The 21,951-nt window shown below is 37.3% G+C and overlaps 3 protein-coding genes across 4 annotated transcripts; 1 reads left to right on the forward strand and 2 right to left on the reverse strand.

The window, feature by feature from the left end:
• Nucleotides 1-5,350, reverse strand: LOC121426024 (major facilitator superfamily domain-containing protein 6-like). Its single transcript, XM_041622152.1, has 5 exons — nucleotides 5,020-5,350; nucleotides 4,143-4,224; nucleotides 3,115-3,183; nucleotides 1,642-2,945; nucleotides 1-929 (listed from the first exon to the last, which is right to left on the reverse strand). The coding sequence occupies exons 1-5, from the start codon at nucleotides 5,348-5,350 to the stop codon at nucleotides 769-771; spliced, it is 1,947 nt and encodes a 648-aa protein (XP_041478086.1). The 3' UTR covers nucleotides 1-768.
• Nucleotides 5,351-7,205: 1,855 nt separating this feature from the next.
• On the reverse strand, nucleotides 7,206-12,618 carry LOC121426378 (UDP-glucuronosyltransferase-like). Of its 2 annotated transcripts, none has more exons than XM_041622663.1 (2): nucleotides 12,456-12,618; nucleotides 7,206-9,217 (listed from the first exon to the last, which is right to left on the reverse strand). In XM_041622663.1, the coding sequence occupies exon 2, from the start codon at nucleotides 9,190-9,192 to the stop codon at nucleotides 7,582-7,584; it is 1,611 nt and encodes a 536-aa protein (XP_041478597.1). In that variant the 5' UTR covers nucleotides 9,193-9,217; nucleotides 12,456-12,618; the 3' UTR covers nucleotides 7,206-7,581. The 2 variants fall into 2 exon arrangements, with proteins under 2 accessions (XP_041478597.1, XP_041478596.1); XM_041622662.1 differs by having other exon boundaries at nucleotides 7,206-9,220; nucleotides 12,456-12,617.
• Nucleotides 12,619-17,232: 4,614 nt separating this feature from the next.
• LOC121426301 (UDP-glucuronosyltransferase 2C1-like) lies at nucleotides 17,233-20,011 on the forward strand. The gene is made up of 2 exons (XM_041622543.1): nucleotides 17,233-17,390; nucleotides 18,336-20,011. The coding sequence occupies exon 2, from the start codon at nucleotides 18,385-18,387 to the stop codon at nucleotides 19,999-20,001; it is 1,617 nt and encodes a 538-aa protein (XP_041478477.1). The 5' UTR covers nucleotides 17,233-17,390; nucleotides 18,336-18,384; the 3' UTR covers nucleotides 20,002-20,011.
• The last annotated feature ends 1,940 nt before the right edge of the window (nucleotides 20,012-21,951 follow it).

Here is a 21,951-nt window from a genome sequence, read left to right on the forward strand (position 1 = left end):
GAGAAGAGAGGTTTCGAAGAGATGGAGGGAATTTTTTCCAAAGACGGGGGGCAAGAGATTGAAAGGAGTTGAAACCAGCCTGTTTAGTGGACTTTGGAATTACATAGGAAGGAGTATGTAGACCTTTGTTGGTGAAATAATGAAGAAATGTAAGAAGGTAGTGTGGTTGACAGAGAATTATAGGTATGAACAAGTATTCGATAACGTATTCTATCAGAAACAGGTAGCCAATTTAGCCCATTTAGAAGAGGGGTAGCATGACACCATTTCGGTTTTTGACATATTAATCGTGCACATTTGTTCTGAAGGCGTTGAAGTCTTCTAAAAGATCTTGTTTACTAATACCCCCAAGCATGCCAAGCAAGCAGCCAACATAGTTGAGCCTGGAGAGCACAAGAGCCCTAAACGATTATGACACGTGTCCTTATCCAGGAAACTTTTAATGCGATTGAGATTATAGATTTGCCAGTTGAGAGTGCGACACAAGTATGTTACATGTACGGTCATTTTCATTTCACTATCAAAAACAACTCCTAAATCCTTAATGGTTGAAGATAATGGAATATCTGTGTCATTACAAGAAAAAGAAAGGTCAAGGAACCGATTAAGGTGTGCAGGAGATGCATCAACAAAGAACTCTGTTTTACAAGAATTTAATTTCAATCCATTATCAACAAGCCACGATTGAATGTCAGATAAACATTTTGAATATAACAAATTGGCCCTTGACTCCTAACTCTTTGTCCCTTTAAAAAGTCAGGTTAATATTCACAGCTTGTCATGGGATCTTTCTCGTTTGTCAAGGATGATGTCGATGATGTAATACAAGACGAGTGTCACGAAAGAAAAAATGGCAGATCCCCTAAACAGATTCCTGGCTCCAAAGTTGTCGTAGATGACTCCGCCAAGAATGATTCCGACTCCCTTTCCTGTGGATAAAACATACATTTTTGTTGTAACATGGACAAAGGAATAAAATAGTATTCTCTGTTCTAATCGCCGATCTTTGGGGTATATTAAGCACATTTGGCCTCGACGGGTCTATAGTGCTGCTAAAAAGTTGTAGTTTCATATCGGCGTCAAGAGAGTGTTAGGCTTTACTCTGCGACTCACGATTTCAAGAACACGCAGTAGATGTATTGCAAATTCCCCTCAAATGACAATGAACAGTTGGGAGGCCTTCGCCGAAAATTTGAGAACAAGAACAACAGTTTCGTCCCAAATTTCGGAGCTGACGAAAAAATTGCGAATATGTCGTCTGTCCAGAGTCCAAGCAAGACGATTCTGTTGCTTTGACTCACCAATTTTCGACTTCTTGGTTGCTCTTTGTTAAGAAGAAAATTTGACAATACATTTTTCTAGGTTCTTGGAAGCCCTCTCCGTCACGGTACGAAAACATCTTAATCGAAGTCACTCAGTCGGAATGAATCGGGATAATGAACAATTAACGTACTGGCTGCCTGCCTGCGCATAAGTTTTGGACATGTTCAACTCGATCAGGACGTTCGTCCATAGCAGACGGATTTACAGGTTGGGGTCCCGGCGAGTAACTGGGTGGTGGGGAAGTGAGCTTCTCCCTCATTTTCAATAAACATGTGCAAAAATGTAAAAATGACCATATGACCCGCTGACAACACTTACCTAAACCGAAGAAGGTGCTGAACGTGAGTGACTGCATGGTGGCCGCCAGTTCGGGAGGGGAGCTTTGATGGATAAAGAAGACTGCATTCGGCCACATTGACCCATGGGTAATCCCATGAAGAAGTTCAATTGGTAGGACGGTCCAAGGATTCTGCAGGAGGGAGTAGCCGACAGACCTTAATGAGAAGCCGATGAGAGCAATTCCAAGGACAGTTCGGTGACCAATCTTTTCTCTGATCTTTGATGCATACATCATTAAGACCACCTCTGATGAGCAAGAAACTGTCAAGCACAAACCCATAACAGTTGCCTCTCCATCTATTTCTGCTAGAAACAAAAATAAATATGTCTCGAAGAACGCAAACATGATTCCCATTGACAGCATGACGGTAAAGAAAACGATCACCTTTGGTTTCAAAAGGACATCTTTCGCGTCCCTGGCCAAAGATTTCGTGGTCCGTTGCTTAACGCGGATTGGGATAAAAGAAACAGATCCTGTACAGAGTGCAAATAGGGTTACAAAGAGAACAAATGCAGGAAGATAGACGTTGAATGCGTTTGGATGGGCAGCAGTATATGCGGAGACAGCGATACCTGAGAGAGGTGCAAGAGCGCCATATGCTATACTTGCAAACATTCGTTGGCGCCCGTACTGAAAATTTTGTCCTGTTTCTTTATATTCGTCTATGAGTGTAATCGTAAACGTATCAATAAGAGTTTCAGCTGAACCTTGAAACATTCTACCAATGACGCATATCAGAAACATAATCACAAAAATGTTATAATTTCCCTCTTGGGAGATTATTTCATAGTTGTCTTGATCTAGCAATTGAGTCGTCCCGTTTATTATCACCAGAAGTGCCTTGCCGAATGAATTGTTGCAATTTACTAATAGATATTTATCGCACTCTATTACATGTCTACGATATTGGTATTCACATGCCTTTGACAAGTCATCACAAAACATACATGTATCGTCTGGAGCACCAACATCCACGTTCTCATCTCCCCTATTCTCGCGATCAGAATCTGTATCTGTTGCAAGACCAGTGAATGAACATTCAAGGATATCCTCCAGAAACGCTGCAGCAGTCGATATATTTAGAATCTTGATATTTGAGGACTTGCAAGCATTTTCATCCACAAACTCCTTGAATTCCGAGTACGTTGCGTTCTGGGATTTACAAGTAGGAATCCCGGTTGTCATATTAAGATGCTGACGATAGAAGATACCAAATAACTGTCCTGTGTTCGATGTTGAGATGGTCGCGTTTAGTTCGGTATGATGTGAATTTATGCCAGTACTGATTTGGGGTGAAAGAAAGGGCATGAAAACAGAATTCCCGTAAACTATAGCTGTTCCATAGAGGCACATGAGAAGCATCGCTTTGTGCTTATTGAACTTATCCGATATTGTCCCGCACAGCAAGGACGCCACAACGCCAAATAAAGGTCCAAGGGTTGTGACTTTACCAATCTCTATCACAGAAAGGCCGAGATATGACATATAGACCGGAAGGAAGGGCATCAAGCTCACCTGACCTGGAAAGGAATGAGAGATGCCGTATATAAGAAGGCATTGCGTACGTCGCTGCCGGGCGGGGTCGGAGAAGGGGGGGGGGGGGAGGGTTGCCCCTCGGAAAGACCTTCTATGACTAAAAGTGTGAATGAATAAATCAATCTGCAAAACAAAGGCAAAGATTTCCATTTCCAATGTTTTTTTTTATTGCATGAGTAATTAACTGATAAATCAAGTCTTGAATAGCAACTTATATGACCTTGAATTCATTTACTCAGTCAACAAATTAGATGCCATTCAAAGTGACCGTGTCAAATGACGACAAGGAAGTCACTGAAGGTTTTATATATCATTATTCGTCGGTGTAAATTTCATTTCAACCCTATCATCGAGGAGATGTAAACATGAGAAACGGAATTTTGTATCTTTTTTCATTTAATATCAATAATTAAATATGTTATATCATATATATACAAAATATGTGTGTGTGTGTGTATATGTGCGTGTAAAGGGCCCTAATTCTTACGTGTTTGTGTGCAACAGGCAAACACTATTAAACACTTGGAAGAAGGAATAACGATTTTTTTTCTCTTTTTCAATACAGGAGGAATCCTATCTGCACCCAAACACCTTAGAAAAGTGCTCAATGCCGGGGCAGAGCAATTATATATTGATACCTTGGTCAATTCCGTCCACTACCGTCGGTTTCACGCTTTCGGAGGTCTATCGCCGAAAGCGTGAAACCGACGGTTAGTAGTGGACGGAAGTGACCAAGGTATGAATATATATATATATGTATATATATGGCGATATTACATTCCGCGTGTTGGATACACAATATGGACAGAAAACAGACAAAGAGTACACTTATGAGTGGTAATGAATTCAGTTCATATATATATATACATGTATATATATATTATATACAGAGAGAGAGAGAGAGTGCCAAAGCCAAGTTTAAATTGACCAAAGAGAAACAAACGGTGAGATCTTACCACCACCAAAGAGGAAATGAGTAGCTTTTACAGCCAAGAAAATTCTGGTTCCATTTTTCTTTGGCTGATCTATAAGACGAAGGCAAGTTCAAAGTAAAAAAATAATAGACTTGTGAATAATAATACTAATGATAATCTATAAATTTACAATTTTTTTGCTTTATTGCAAAAAATTGAATTAATTTATCAGAATGACTAAAAGGGAATACTGAGACAAACAGAGAAAGAACATTTAAAGTATTTTCTGTTAAAACAAAATACACTCATTTGCAGGGGTAATCTACGATCGCTGTGGATAAAATAACCGTGTACTATTTACATTTGCGTCAATCATAATTTCCGCTAATATAAGGCTACCGCACAAAGTACCACTGGTCCACGATTCGATTTTGGAACGAATCAAATTTGCTGATTTTTTTAAACTCTTAATGAAAAGTATTTCTTTATTCGAGGTCAAATTAGCTGTAAGAATACTAATGTAACAATTTTGGATGATTGCAAGCCTTTATTTAGAAGTAAAAGCCAATTCGGTTTCAAAAATCATATAAATGCCTATATAACCATGCTACACATCATTACGACTAGATATTCAATTAGCTTTTATTCTAATAAAGACGATAGCATCGTGACAAATTTGAACATAAATATTCATACGATGATTTAGAACTTTGTGTAGCAAAATGTTCCATGTCTCAATATCAAATACATTTTTTATTAAGTTTTAGTCCACAATCGAGTCGCAGACCAATTGTAAAGTGTGCATTGCTTTATCATCTTGACTCAAAATGAAACAAAATGTCTGGATAAAATGTTAATAATTATCATCCTTGTGAGATATAGCAGAATATCGTACCGTCATCCTACCTTCAGAATGATCTACGCCACCATTATTGCCTCGGTTGTGTTCGTTATCGGTATCATTGCCGACATCTTCATGAGTCTCGGCTCGACAGCGCCTTCCATTTAATGGTTGATGTAACGGATCAAGTTCAATAACCACTGCGCTATTGCTTCCGTGGACATCGTTTTTGTTGACCTGATCGTGGTCGATGAAGAAGTGATCCTCATCATCACTATCAGACACCCGGGAGGATGGGCTTATTATTTCCGAGTCACCAAGGGTGTCATCCACCCCCTTCTCGTCAAACTTTCCCTGATTAGTCATTTCAGCAGTATCTACATCAGGCACTATCATATCTACACAGTTTTCCAATTGAGAAAGAAAAATCCTACTCTGACATACACCTTTAAGTTGTCTTGCCCAACCTATCAAAACGCACCGTCACTGTCTGTTGTTCCTTTACTCTTTCTGTATTTTGTACCTTTCTCTCTCTTCCTTATCCTTCAAGAAAAACAATACACCAGACTCTCATCAGATACCATCGATGTCACATCCTCACTCATTTAAGAATAAAATATATATTATATTAAAAACTCTCACGTCGATCGTATCAATAGCAAGTCTCTGATCAAGCTGACAAGTAAGAGTTCAAGATAACTTTGAAGTCAATCGACAATGGAAACGAATTTGATATAGTACTGTAAACAGTAATAAAATCCTTTTGATGGCCATTGTCATGATTGTCAATCGCTTACCAGAAAATATAACTGACCTTTAGACAAATTAAATAATGTTGACCATCCGCCCCAGATCAGGTGATCATTTATATTTAAGGGTCTTTTTTTTAGGAGGGGGGGTTGGAAATATCGGAACCTTATTGAAAAATAGCGAGTCTTTTAGCATTTTGTTCTGAGAATTACTTATGAATAAGAATTTGCAAAATAAAATAAAACGTATCTTACCAAAACAATACTCAAATTTAGGGGGTGTTTTTGCTATAGCTTTCATCCCAAAACGATTTTATAAGGGATGTAATTTGGTTGGCTCTCTTTCCAGAAGCCCATAATTAGGGGCGAATAAATGCGAGTCTGCTGTGCAAACCCTTCACTCGAGTTAAGTGGTCTAAATACGCAGCATAAAATAAAGAACTACCCTGCTCACTATTCTTGCGTGAAAAAAAGTTTTAATCATCATATCTCTTAAGGTTTCATCTTGAGGGAAGATGGACAATGCATGAGTTAATGTTGAATTAAGTTTAGGGCCGGCAATTTCTCCAAATTGCCTCATATCTTCTATCGCAATATTACCAGAATTAACAAAACTCACAAAATTACTGCACCATCAGCGAGCTGGGATATTTTTTTTTTATTTCTTTTTCTGAACACTGGGTTTCATTTTCTCTTGGAATGTTGATTCTTTCATCGTTTTGGTTTTTTTTCTTGCCATAACATCAGCAATTAATAAAAATAAAGCTGAAGAGTGAGCAGCATTGTCTTTCAAAATAGAAATTTTGGAACACCCAACCGTTATTGATTACTTTCCCGGAAACATCATTATACAAAATTTAATCCAATTAATAACTGATTGCTTGAATTTTAATTTTTGTAATAAATGAAATAAAAATTGATGGTTAACATTATCAAAAGATTCAGGTGCGAGTAAAGATCAATTACATCTACAGCTATACGAACATTTTCTGAAGAGGAGCGCAACTTTAGATATTACCAGTTTGATCCTTAAAAATAGTTTTGTCGATAACAAGTTGAAGACGTGAACAAATGACTTTGATTGCAATTTTGTAATCGATGTTTAAAAGTGATATAGGACTCCAATTGTCAAGTAGACCTCTGTAACCTTTTTTGTAACAATATTAAAATACCTTGCTTTTTAGATTCTGACAACTCAATCTTTCTGTAGCCTTCTTTCAAACTATTGATAACCATATATTTTATGTCTTGCCAAAAACATTGATAAAATTCTGCTGATAGTCCATCACTATCTGGAGTCTTGTTACGTTTCATTGACTTCAAAGCTTTGTAACACTCGGATTCTGTAAGTGTTACAAAACCTTCGAAAAGTTCAGGTTCTTTTTCTGACAAGGTAGTAAACTAAAAACCATCCAAAATAATAATAATATATTTTTGTTTAAAGAACATTATTTTTGTTTGAATATAGATTTGGTAGTATTCATAGCTTTCTTTTACAACGGCTTCTCTATAAAAAATACATCTTTATCCCGTTGAGAGTCTAGATGTTTCTTTATCCCGTTTCTTTTTCCCAAGTTGAGAAAATACTTTGATGACTTTTCCCCTTCTTCCATCCATTGTTCACGGGATCTCACAAATGCACCTTTACATTTATCTTCAATTAATTTACCAATCTACTTAGTAACATTCTTAATTTCCATGGGATTATTGTCACTCGGATGAGCATCATTTGCTTTCGAAGGGATTTCTTGTTTACTTTGCAAGTTATGATAGATTTGGTTTCTGTCTTATTGTATTGTCCTACTTCATTCTTGACTTATACTGTGTGTATAAGTGCGCAAAATATATGGGGATATATTGAGTGATATTCATCTGTAACTAATCAATTTTCTTGTTTTTAGATATATTTCGAAAACGACATATGTGGGTGCATACTACTGTGGTACATTTGATTAAAAGGTAAATAGAAAATATCATAAACACAGATATGAAAGCTATAACGTCGATAAGATAGTACTGGAAAATATTCAAAGAGTCTACAGGTAACTCAAAATTATCAGTACCATGTTTGATAGCGTGGTCAATCCAAAATGCTGCCCGTTCAGCAGGCTTCATTGGCCGATTCCGAAAATTAGCCGACATCCTTATGGCCGTTTGCATGTATGTCCTATTAGAAGTCACTTCATAAAGAGCTTCGTAAATCAAATCTGAAGTTACTTCTTCTTTATTTAACTTCAACCCCAAGCCGAACTGTGCGATTCTATTTGAGACACCAAACTGGTCTGCAAAGATGGGCATGACGACTGCAGGAACGCCATGATAGATAGCTTCATAGTAGCTGTTGTGACCACCGTGAAAGAAAATAGCTTTAGTCCGAGGGTGTCCAAGGATATCATTCTGAGGCAACCATGGGACAATCTTAATACTTGACGGAATTGGAAACGGTGGTGATGTCTTTAAGAGCCAGATGACTCTTTGAGGTAACCTAGCGAAGGCATCCACAAACATCTTCACCAGTGCCATGTTTGATTCGTCCAGTACCAAAAAGGTCCCAAATGAACAGATGATGATACCGTCTCCTCCTGAACCTTGGATAAAGGACTCAATGTCTGATGGGAGTTGTTCAGGATCCTTCGCTGTAAGACCACCAACTGGGATGACATTAGGTGGTAATGCACAAGGATATTCTCCTACAAAATCGCTGTTCACAAACCACATCTTTGTCCTCTTTATAAGTTCATATGGGTCAAGAAGATTATATTGATTTGATAATTCTTTGTAAGGTTTAAACGAAAATTGTATTGCCAAGTTGCGATGCATTATGAAAGAAAATGTATTAACTAGGCGTTCTTTGAAAGACATTATGTGGGAGTAAGAGGTCAACATAGACGGCACAAAAGCTGGATTGAAGCCTGAACCTTCACTTGCTGTGTGGAAGCAAGGACTGGGATAGGGAACGACTGCAAAGTATGGAATATTTAGAACCTCTCCGATTATTGCTCCACATGCCCAGGTAATATCATACAAGAGTGACGAGAAGTTTGCAGATCGAAGTCGAGACATGAGCATTTTATCTCCCAGAATGGTGGCACAGTCATTCCGTCGTGTTGCGAGTATCATATAACTAACTTCCATTTCATTTCCCCTACCAGGTAGTGAAAGAGATCGGCTGAAGTTGTTGAACTGCTCATGGATTTCGTCTACCGGGATGGAATGCTTGAATATTTCATAATGGAACTTCTCACCAAAACGACTCTGTCTGACATGGTCTTCGAAGGCGTTACTGACAAGATAGGTTAGATTATGACCCCGGGTAAGGAGTTGTTCTCCAATTGCAGCTGAGAGGTAGAAATGACTTCCTTTGCCAATGAGGGGGCTTACCAGTATATTGGATGCCTCACAAGAGATGGTTAGTGTCATCAAGAGACTGATCGCTACAATCTTTGCCCGTTCAAACACTGATGATACTCCGATCTTTAGCATAGTCATCTTCTCATTCCTAATTGGTACCTGACTTCTGAAAAGAAAGAAAAGTACGTAACGAAGTAAATAAGGATTGGGTGGAGAAAAAAAGAAGAAGAGGGAGAAGAAGGAGGAGGAGAAGAAGAAGGAGAAGGGGAGGTGGAGAAAGAAGAGGCGGAACTTTGAAATTCTTTTAGTAAAGAATGAAAAAATGTATCAACTGTGAATTGAACCTGGACGATGGCTGTGAATTCGAATGCATTACTAGGGGAAAAAAAGAAAGATATTTGTCGAAATTTATTGTAAATGAGATTGTTTTCCATTGACTGCATATATAATTTGATGTTTCCTTTCAAATAAAATATGTTACTTGATCTTCGATTATATTTGGTCAACAGCAAGTTCTTATTTTTTACACTGAAAATGGAAAATTTATTTCAAATTCATTTTCAAAGCACAAAACAAATAGCTTGAACAGCAAGTTAAAGACCCAGACCAGAACTAACAGTGAAATTGACAAATGTGAGCCATATATGCTACAGTACACTAATTTGAGTTTTATGCATATTCATGGCTTGAAAGCTGCGTGTTTTGCTTAAGAAAAACTCGACGGATTTGACATAAGATTTTATCATGTTTATCTAGTTTCTCAACGGTCTGAAGCACGTGACGCCACATTACGTGTTAAAAAGGGTTGTGATCCATATATAGTGTATGTACAAAGAGGGATTATTTTTTATTTAGATTTCCAGATTATGATTTCGATTTTATTTATAATTTTCAGAGGAAATATTCGGTGTTCAAATTAATGGATAGAAACCTACAATTCTTCACTCAGTATTATATTAAGTGATTTCTTTTGTTTGGCTCATAGTACCATGGACCTAGGACAGATGGACATTCATTGGGTACGTGTAGTTAGTGAATTCCCGAACACGTAACTGTCATTGTCATCTAAAATTCTATTTACAATTATTTATTGTGATAATATCATGGTCGCCGTCAATGAGGCCATTAACAGATTAGACGTTGATGAACAATGCACAAACTGTATATGCGCAGACGATAAAAAAATCACCAGTCCGGAAAATCAGTGTGCAGTTCTGGGCCCCGTCTTAAAAAAAAAAAGATCCAATCAATCTCAACTGTATGGAAATCCATCCATATATTTTTTTTTCTGCAGGAAATTAGCACAATCTCCCTAGTAAACTAAAAGAATCACACTCAATCTTAAAGAGAACGATGAATAATACGTGTCTGTTTCACTAAACAACATGAACAACAATGCGACGCGAAGCGCGAACTGAAATTGCATACAGTTACCCGAAAACAGGGACATTTAAAGGACTTATAGAAATTCATATATAAAAAAACATATATATCTCACCATGGTTTTCTAAGGCGAGCGCCAAGCGCTTACTGATTTTTTTTTAAGAATTACATCTAAACACATGAAGCACTTTGGACATAAGTATCTCATTATTATAATCAAATAATGCGAGAGCTCAAAATTTCTGATATTTAGCCCCGAAGAAGGGCATATGGCCCCCATTCCACAGAGGGGAGACCTTTGAAGGACCTTTCAAAGACCAACAATCCCGGCCAACAATTGGCAAGGTCTTACAGCAGCCTTTATCACTGAAATTTGTCATCTCTGTGAAATATAGCTAAGAAAGACCCCTCAAAGAACTCTGGATATTTATTGTCTTACTGATCTTAGACCTGTCCTATAGAGATCTTTCAATGGTAAGTCTTTCAGAGATATTTTATGCAACAAGTGATCTTTCAGAATTCTTTCCATGGACTTTGCCTTGTCTTTCAATGATCCTTCGGTGATCTTTCAATGATCTGTCAAGAGTCTTACGGTTGAGTCCGCAAAAATCTTGAGAGACTGCCGAAATATCATGGAAAGACTAATAAGAACTTTGAAAGTTCATTGAAAGACCACTAAAAGATTGTTTTGAACCGTTTGAAAAAAGTTTTGGGACTAACGAGGACCATGAAGACCATTGAAAGATCCATCAAGAATCGTGAAAGACCTTGGAGATCTTTGAAAGATCGTTGAAAGATCCTTGAAAGATCAAGCAAGTTTCATAGTCTTACAGCAGTCTTTCAGAGGTCTTGCTCTCTGTGGAATGTTTTTTTTTTAATTGTAGGAATTCATTTGGACCATACATACACATATCTCACCAACCAAACGATGCTAGGGCGAAGCGAGAGGTGAAATTTTCTTAAATTCAGAACAGAAAAAAGGAACATTTTAAGGACCGTATTTTAGGAACTCGCGAAGTGCAGACATATCTAACCAATCCATTCATGGGAACGAAAGCACGGACTGGAATTTTTTTATTTTATATTCAGACCTTAAAAGAGGCCAATAACTTTAAGTAGTCATGAAAAAAGCATATGTCACTATATAAAATAGCAAAGCTCAAATTGCGAGTAAATATGCTTGGTGTATATTGACTTGAGAACGGGATGATTCAGTAAATGTATGTCATTAAACAGACAATGCGGGCATCAGGAGAGATAAACACATGGGCCCTACGCAAATTATGTTTCATAAAGTTATGAAAAAATATTTCTTATGTAATAATTATATAATACTAATATGATTTAATATGATTGATATAATTTCCTCTTCCCCTTTAAATTTCTCTTTATTTCTCCCACTTTCTCCCCGCCCCCCCCCCGTTTTTGGCCAGCCAATGGGGGGGGGGGGCAAGTATCCCCCCGTAATATAGTTACGCCACTGATCTGAATGCAGATAGAATTGGAAAGCTGCTCCAAATAAGCGAGAAGTAAAATAGGGCAAAAAGAACATGAGTCCAAATCCCTGGCCCAAATCTGTAGATGGCATCAATTCAAGCTTGCAGAAAAGATATTTATGATATACAGTATGTATGTGAAGAAAATAATCTGAAGACCAAAAAATCACAGTTTTTGTGTGTATAACCTTAGCGGCGGTCTTGAGCCTGATGAAAAGCATAAGGCGAATTTTCGAAGCTCAATAATTAGAGCAAAATATTCAGCTGTACGTAAGAGGTGAAAATGCATAAAGCTTGAATTGCTGCAATAAAAGTTATACTGTTTAACCTTTCGATTGATATACGATTTGTCAAATTCACTTTGGTCCGGTCTGGGTGACTAGGCCTATAATGTTGGTCCGGTCTGGGTGACTAGGCCTATAATGTTGGCCAAATCGTGGTTTGCCATAATGTTGCAGCAAGTAATCCCACAACTAATCACAATATAGGAAGAATAAACAATTAAGTATTTACAACGCTTACCTTTTTATATCTGCTGAGTAATCAGGTGTAAATCATATCGTTTCACCCAACGGGAGGACTGGGGAAGTGATTTGGACAATGTTCATATAATGCGCAGTAATGGCGAACGTACTGCGAGATGACCTGTTCTATTCTTCTCGGGACTATTGCCCTGAGCGGGTCTTTTCATCAATATCAATACGGTGCATGTCGACTGACTATCCATGCATAGCAAGTTCTATTGATTGATTTTATTTATACCTTGGTCACATTTGCTCAACGGCGGTCGGAGTACCTTAATGACTTCATTGCATGGTTCGAGTCTAAGAGAAAAACCCAAAGCCTTTTATCAATATGTTAAAAGACTTAGGTAAGACTCCACATGTAATCAGCAACTTCTTTCTGAAGGATGTCTGAAATCTTGCATCCAAGAAAAGGCCAACATCCTTAGTCGCCCGTTTGAATGGGGTGTGATCCGGTTTTATACCGAACCGGATAATGTACGTCCTTCTTCCTAACAGCCTTCCTTCTCGATATCCATCAATGGAAGATATTTCAGTCCATGTCAATGGTGTTGAGAAGCTTGTGAGTGGACTAGAGGCATCCAATCAAAGCCACTGGTCCGGATAACATCCCAGCCTTCCTTTTGAAAGAGACGGCTTCAGAAGTAATTCCTATTCTCACCTTCATCTTTAACCAATCATTGAAATCTGGAGTTCTTCCGAAGGATTGGAAGAAAGCGCATATAGCTCCGGTCTTCAAGAAGGGCGACAAGACGTTAGCTTAAAATTACTGTCCTATCTCTTTAACCAGTACATAATCTCTGGAGCACATAGTTGTGTCGTCAGTGATGAAGCACCTTGACTCTCACTCCATTCTGTCCCTCTGCCAACATGGATTTAGAAGAAAACACCCTTGTGAGACCCAACTGTTGCTAACATCCCATGACCTTGCTGAATCGTACAGGGTTAAAAAGCAAGTTGATATGATTATGCTGGACTTAAGCCTTAATTTGACAAGGTCCCACATAACCGTCTCATCCTTAAATTGAGACATTATGGGATCCAAGAATGAATGTCTTTCATAATAGGCTATTTACTTGTGTGGGTGCTTCGTTGTCTAGTGGTTCTGACTCTTGCCTTTCAATTAGAAGGTCGTAGATTCAAATCCTAGCCATGGCGTGTTTTCCTTCAACAATAAATTTATCCACACTGTGCTGCACTCGACCCAGGTGAGGTAAATGGGTACTGGCAGGAAGTAATTCCTCAAAAAGCTGTGCGCACCAGAATCGGTAGACTAAATTAGCTGGCATGGGGTAATATAGGAGCGCATTGAGCACCTAGCAAAGTGGATACGTGTGCTATACAAATCCTATATTATTATTTTTTTACTGCTTGCGGTGGACTGACATGACTTGCGAAAGCCTGTCTAAATTGACAGTTAAAAGCCTCTATCAGCTCCAATCAACATTGTGTGAAAATATTCCTGTAATTTGACTTTCAATAATGCATGTGAGATGTTATTCAGGTGCCAATTACAATCAAATGCTTTAGCGAAATCGAGAAATGCTATACTTGAGCCTCCCTCCAACATGTCCAAAGAACTTGTCCAGTCGTCAATAACTTCTATTAATTTGGTTTCAAATGTTTTTTTTCCACGAAAACCATGTTGATTATCACATAAAATTTTGTCACAATTAAAATGTTCAAATCGATTTTTTTTTAAATGAACATTATTTTGTTGCATTTTTACTTTGATTGTATATCAGAGCTTGCTGAACAATGTACTTGCCAAACTGTAAAATATACCAGTCGTTCGAGGACGTATTGTTGTTTTTTGTGGATGTAAATGAAACACAATAAGAATATAATTATGAATAATCGAAACATCAAAATTGGTGCTTATCTCATTAAATTTTAAACCACCAATGACCTTCCTCTGATCATGCGCAGAGAATACCCTACGAACTGGCTTTGTGCACCGCGACATCTTGGTACCTGCATGGACCTATGAAAAGATGGACAATTATAAAGCGAGCATTTCTTTTATCCAATGATAGTCACCGTCACATGGTTATGCGCATCTTAATGAGAGCATACAGGTGTTGTAACCATAGCAATTACCATGACTATAAGGATATCTGATTACTCAAACACTGAACAGTTTTCCGGTCTTGATTTTTTGTTTGCTGATACCCTTTTTCAGCATGTGTCTTTCAGAATATGGAGCAGCAGACTTGATAAGCAGACGATTTATATGATATAAAATATATTATTCGATCCGCTAACTACTGCTCACACATAAGAAACTCAATAACATTGAGAGATACACGATATGAATACATGTTATGTGCCATGTATATCTGGAATATTATAGAAAAACTTGAGAAAATTGAAATTTACCTGATGAACAATCAATCACAATATTGCCTCTATATCAAAACATGCAGACATTTCCCCAAATAAAACACATGGAACTAAGATTAACAAAGTTAAACAAAAACTTCACATCGATTTTCCATTATTTCATTGATTTGTTATCAACTGCACGTATAATTTGTGAAATATAAATGTCCAGTCACAATCTGCTTCAGTTCCTTCTCACGGTGACTATCATAGGACCAAAGAAGACTAGTATGAATAGAGAATGTTATTCAGATAACAATTACAGTCACCTTTTAGTTAATTCATTATCTAAGCGAAAAATGGCCATCTCTTCATAAGTCCATGGTACCTAACACTAACTGAGCCCACAACTCGGAAAAGTATTCATGGTATTGATACCAAGAATGTAGGTCAGAAAATGGGTGATACAACTGGCCCGCTTCGATCGGGGTTATCTCCCGGCCAACGCACGCGGGGCCCCATGGACCCCATGCCCCCTCGACAGTGCACCAAAGGGAATTTTCCTAATTTGCGCCCTTTTCCGACCGCCTAGCCTTTCAGCATTTACATTTTTCTCATACTTCGACTAATATCTCATCAAGTAACTGCGTTAACGAATGAGTAGCGTTTATTGGTAATAAATGATGTTGGACGTATATAATTTAGAATTGTTTGAGTGTAATATCTTTCAAATTAAACATCGGTCTATCGTAGATAGAGAAGGTCATTTAATGAATAACTATTTTCACACAAAAACACTTAGATGATACTCAACCTTGATATGTTGTAGCCGATTAAAACAATAACATATTTATGATTGACTGAATTTTGTTGTGAAATGTCATGAGGAGACCTCAATATTCATCATAACACATGTTTGAACTCGATGGTCATGCAGTAACTTACATTACATCATCAAATGACAGAATGGAAATGTAAGAGTTTCATTCAGGGTTTTATCGCAGATTTTTGGATCGTTCAAACAGAAAATAGGCTTAATTGTAATTGTTGATATACTGATGTGTTTATTTCTACTATCGACGTATATTACAGTTATGTTTTTTTTTCTTACTGAGGTTTATTAACATTTTCCTCGTTTTCTAATTAATTTTTGATCTTATTTGATAATCTACAGAAGTACCCACTCTAAAGTGATTTGAAGATACTCCAACCAATTTCTTTTTGTCCGTGTGTGATATTTTTTCATATATTATGAATTAAAAAAAAATCATAATTAAAACTACACAAACAATAAAAATTCATGACTTCAAATCTGGGTGATTCCCCACAAAAACAATATTGACGAGCGCTATCCCTGCAGTTCATTTTCATTTCCTTTCATTCAATCTGTCCGTTTAAACGGATAATATTACTGTGTACACTTGTCAATTCTTTCTGTACAAAAAGACATTGCACAAAGTAATATGATAACAGTAAAATCAAGCGAACATATTATGCAGGATGATACAGGGGCTGCGGAAGCGGGGGGGGGGGGGGCTTCAGGCCCCAACTTTTTTGTCTTCCAAAATCGTGTACAAAGACTTAAAAATGACCATATGATGACTTTTTGTTTGCATGGTCGCCCCTCCCCTCCCAACACACTTTTGGCTCAGCCCCTTCCAACGCTTTGAAAACCGTTCCGCGGCAAATTTATATAATTGTTTGAATTACAATCACTGGCTTTGCTATGAAGGCATGCATGCACTATGGCTAGGTTGAACGATTTATGTTGGGTAGGGTGCCTCCGATCACGTGGATCGCAATCAATCTTTTATTTTTTGTTCACATGGGTGAAAGGTTATTCTAACAAAAAATAACGATACAATAAGATAGGTCTATTTAAACTTGGTGAAGTAAACAACAATCATAATGTAAGATTTCTATGCTCAAAAGTAGCTGTATTTTGGAGGACACCCTGGTGTATTATAAATTCTTTTCAAGTATATACGATTATGTGTTCGGGAAACCGTTGTTAATAATAGTGTTAGGTGAGTTTTGCAAAGGGATGCAAAACAACATAGAAAACATATTGTAAAATACCAGTCATGACAATGAGCAACCAAGAAAGTAGTTGTCGATTAAAAAAAATGAATCAGCAGTGTCGTCCTGTACTCTGGAAAAACGACATAAAATTTGCAATTTTTCGTCAGCTCCGAACCTTAGGACGAAAATGCTGTTCCATCATTCAACAATTTTCGACAAAGACCTCCCAGCTGTTCATGGTGATCTGACGTGCATTTGTAATACTCTTGCTCTGTTCTTGAATTTGTTGTTGTATCTGCTCACGGTGCGAAAACTAGTATTTACAATTTCTCTAATAATAGAACCATGCGCGTACGGAAACTTCCCATGCAGCTATTCTTGTAGATCAATGATCCGAAACTTTGAAATGATTTGGTCCAATGACAGTGACCACATACATGTATAACAACGCAGAGCTATGTTCTAATAGTTGCAACAGGTGAATTACTCTATTTGGGTATTTTGTCGTTGATACAAAACCGGCCAAGATACAACACACCTTATATGCCTGCGGTTCAGAGTCTTCCGTTGAGTAGATCACTGGGTCTAGGTAGGTATCTTACTTTAAAGAGGGCATTATTTTATATTTATTTTATAGGCTTATTACCCATTCCTGTGTAATTATATTTATAATGCACATGGAATCCATACTGTGAGTTAACGATACAACCCTGTAATAATAAAACCAATCATGATTGGTGACTACAATTCTTGAGCATCGACCTACAGTGCATGTTCCATGCATGGATACGGAAATAACCCTTTATTCTTGTTTTGTTTAACGGGGGAATGATCCTTGATTATTCTTTTCCTAGGGGTGCAGTGTGACAAACGTAATCTATTCATGTTACATGTTTTTAGAAGAGATATGTTCATAACGAAATGGGCATTCACAGGCATTTGATTAGGTTGGCTCCGATAATAATTCCATGTCGCCGCCCCTGAATATTTTTTTAAAGGAATATCCCATAGCTCCTTTCGTTATCACGCGATAACCTCTATTTTGGACAACAGCCATCCTGTAAACATGTTTTCCCAGCTAATATCGAAGCTTATAGGCTATTTATATATATACACACACCCTCTCTCTCTCTCTCACACACACAAGCACCCTCCCTCACACACACATACACACACACACACACATGTATATAGTATGGGGGACTTAAGGCTATATGCCCCCAAAGGTTAACAACCAAAGAGAGAGAGAGAGACAGCGAGAGAAAGGGAAAGTAAAGGGGGAATAGTGAAATGTTTTGTTTTCTGAATATTATTCTATCCAGAATTTTTTTAAATCAATTTAAATAGTCTAAATTTTTGCTCGCTTGCAACTTTTTTTTTTAGTTTGCTACATCCGCCATACCCGGCCCCCTCAAAACATTTAACTCACTACGCCACTGATAGAACGAGTCAAGGGAAAAAGGATACACTCATACATTTATGGATCTAATATTTTTCATTATATTATCATAACATTTTATTTCTCATATTCCAGCTATCAAGTACTGATACTAGGAACATCTTCACAATAGAACATCCTGATAATGTTGGTGAACAGGAAAGAAATGCCGGGGTTGACCAGTGTTAGCATCATGAACATGATATTAATTGGCTTTTCACTGACACTTACCATCTCTTGTGAGGCATCCAATATACTGGTAAGCCCCCTCATTGGAAAAGGAAGTCATTTCTATCTCTCAGCTGCCATTGGAGAACAACTCCTTACCCGGGGCCATAATCTTACCTATCTTGTCAGTAACGCCTTCGAAGACCATGTCAGACAGAGTCGTTTTGGTGAGATGTTCCACTATGAAGTATTTAAGCATACAATCCCCGTTGAGGATATTCACCAGCTATTTTATAATCTGAGCAGATCGATTTCTTCAAGAGGTCCAAGCAATGAGTACATGGTGAGTCGGATATTGTTTCAGACACAACAAAATGACTGCAATGCCATCATTGAAGACGAAATCCTCATGACCCGTCTTCGATCTGCCAACTTCTCGTCACTATTGTTCGACTCAACCTGGGTTTGCGGCGCAATAATCGCAGAGGTTCTCAATCTTCCATACTTTGCAGTCGTTCCCTATCCCAGTCCTTGCTTCCACACAGCAAGTGAAGGTTCAGGCTTCAATCCAGCCATAGTACCGTCAATAATGACAGGTTTCTCCAGTGTCATGTCTTTCAAAGAGCGCTTATTTAATTCATTGTCTTTCTTAATTTACCATAACTTGGGTATACAAGTAACATTAAAGCCTTACAGAACCCTATGTGTCAAACATGGTTTACCCGACCCGTATGATCTCATGAAGCAGACAAAGCTATGGTTGGTAAACAATGATTTTGTAGGAGAATATCCTTGTGCGTTACCACCTAATGTCATCCCAGTCGGTGGTCTTACAGCGAAGGATCCTGAACAACTCCCATCAGACATTGAGTCCTTTATCCAAGGTTCAGGAGGAGACGGTATCATCATCTGTTCATTTGGCTCAATCCTGATTCTGGACGAATCAAACATGGCACTTATGAAGATATTTGTGGATGCCTTCGCTAGGTTACCTCAGAGAATCATCTGGCTCTTGAAGACATCACCACCGTTTCCAATCCCATCAAGTATTAAGATCGTCCCATGGTTGTCTCAGAATGATCTCCTTGGACACCCTCAGACAAAAGCTATTTTCTTTCACGGTGGTCACAACAGCTACTATGAAGCTATCTATCATGGAGTCCCTGCAGTCGTTATGCCTATCCTCGCAGACCAACATGATGTGTCAAGTAGAGTCGTAAACTTTGGATTGGGACTCAAGTTGGATAAAGACATCATAACATCAGATTTAATCTATGAGGCACTACATGAGGTGACTTCTAACAGCGCCTACTTTCAAACGGCCAAAATGATGTCGGCAAATTTTCGAAATCGGCCAATGAAGCCTGCTGAACGGGCAGCATTTTGGATTGACCATGCTATCAAACATGGTACTGACAATCTTGAGTTAACTGGAGACTCTTTGAACATTTTTCAATACTATCTTCTCGATGTTATTGTTTTTATATTCATCGTAATATTTTTGTCTTTTTACTTTGCAATCAAATGCATTAAGATGACTTTTAGTAAATTATATTGTTTTGTACATATTCCGACAAAGAAGAAAACTGAATGAAGAACTATCACGTTAAATGTTCTACAGACTTCTAGAATCAATATTCCTACAAACCTTCTTTGTATATTTTGGACATGTCACTATATTGAAATGTGTAAAATGTGCAATATATTAGAGTGTAATCAGTTTGTCATGGATAAACGTTAAGTCTTTTTTAAATGTCAACCTTAGAGGCATATTAATTATGATGAATATCTATTCATAAAGTAATAATATCTGTCCGGATAGAGCATCACTATAGCGTTCTGGCAAATGCAGGAGTTTGGTTGACATTGTTTCATGTTCACATGAATACCAAAAGAAATATTCGACGTCACGGACGTATGAGATTGAAATACTTTTGCTAATAAATAGTGCAAATAATTCTCCATTAAACACTTTCTGAGGAAACATAATAATATGAAGTTTGAATATGTGAAACCACGATCGATTTTCTATTATGGACTGACAGAATGATCATTGGGGTGACCAAAGCTTGTAAACGGTGATGAGGCAATAAATCAAGCGACAGAACAATATACATGTACATATATATTTTAATATTTTATCGGTGCCCACCTTCTTCTCTCTCCCTTCCCCTTCCCCCTCTCTCACCCCCTCTCTGATCCCTCGTATACCCTCTCAGATCACTCACCCTCTTCAAATCGACTTTTATAAAATGGTTGGCTTCTTGAATCTTTGATCATATGCTTTAAAGGGATGGTCCAGGCTGAAAATATTTATATCTCAATAAATAGAGTGAAGTTCACAAAGCAAAATGCTGAATATTTGATCAAAATCGGATCACAAATAACGAAGTTATTGAATTTTAAAGATTTGCATTATTCATTTGAAACAGTTCTAGGCATGTGGGTATATCTCCACTTGTTCTTTTGTATTTAATTATATGAAATTAGATTTATTCAAAAATTTTCTACCAAAAACTAAAACAGTTGGATTGACAACTGATTAAGTGCATAAGTTCCGCAACTTATAATAATAATAATTCGCTTTTATATAGCGCTTAATACATCGGAACGACGTGTCTAGTAAGAGCTTTACAGATATTTCATCGTAATGGAGACACATCAATTACACATGTATGAAATGTATGAACAAATGAAACATTTATGATTTCATGTAATAACATAACAAAAAGAGAAGTGGGTATGTGACATCATCAGCCCACCTAATGAATATTCATGACGATGTGCATATAACCGTTTTCACAAAATATTGATAAACTTTAAAATTCAATAACTTTGTTATTTGTTATCCGATTTTGATGAAATTTTCAGCATTTTGCCCTGTGAATTTTACTCTATATAAATATAAATATTTTCAGCCCTAACCATCCTTTTAAGCACCATGGTTTACTGTGAGAAGGGAAATATATGAATAACATTTGGGGAGGAGAGGAGGCAGAGCACTTCGTAAATGAAGTCACTAAAAACCTTTAAAAAGGTACTACGGCCTGAAAATACTTATATTGAGATAAATAGACCGAAATTTACAAGGCAAAAATGCTGAAAATTTCATCAAAATCGAATAACAAATAACGAAGTTATTGAAGTTTAAAGTTTAGCATTATTTTGTGGAAATAGTTCTGTGCTCGTCATCATGAATATTCATTAGATGGGCTGATTATGTCACATCCCTCACTTTCCCTTTTCTTATGTTACATGAAATCATAATTGTTTCATTTTTTCAACGTGTGAATAATGTGTCTCCTCTATAATGAAATAAGTTGCAGCAATGAATATCTAATGCACTATAAATCAGTTGAAAATCCAATTCTATGAGTTCTAGGAAGAAAAATTTGAATAAACTTAATTTCATATAATAAAAAAACTAGAAAAGAACAAATAGGGAAATGACATCATCAATTTGCTCATTGAATATTCATTAAGACATTCCCAGAACTGTTTCACCAGAATAATGCAAATCTTTAAAAAGCCATAACTTTGTTAT

Source organism: Lytechinus variegatus, chromosome 13 (assembly GCF_018143015.1).
Source record: "Lytechinus variegatus isolate NC3 chromosome 13, Lvar_3.0, whole genome shotgun sequence".
Taxonomy (NCBI): Eukaryota; Metazoa; Echinodermata; class Echinoidea; order Temnopleuroida; family Toxopneustidae; genus Lytechinus; species Lytechinus variegatus.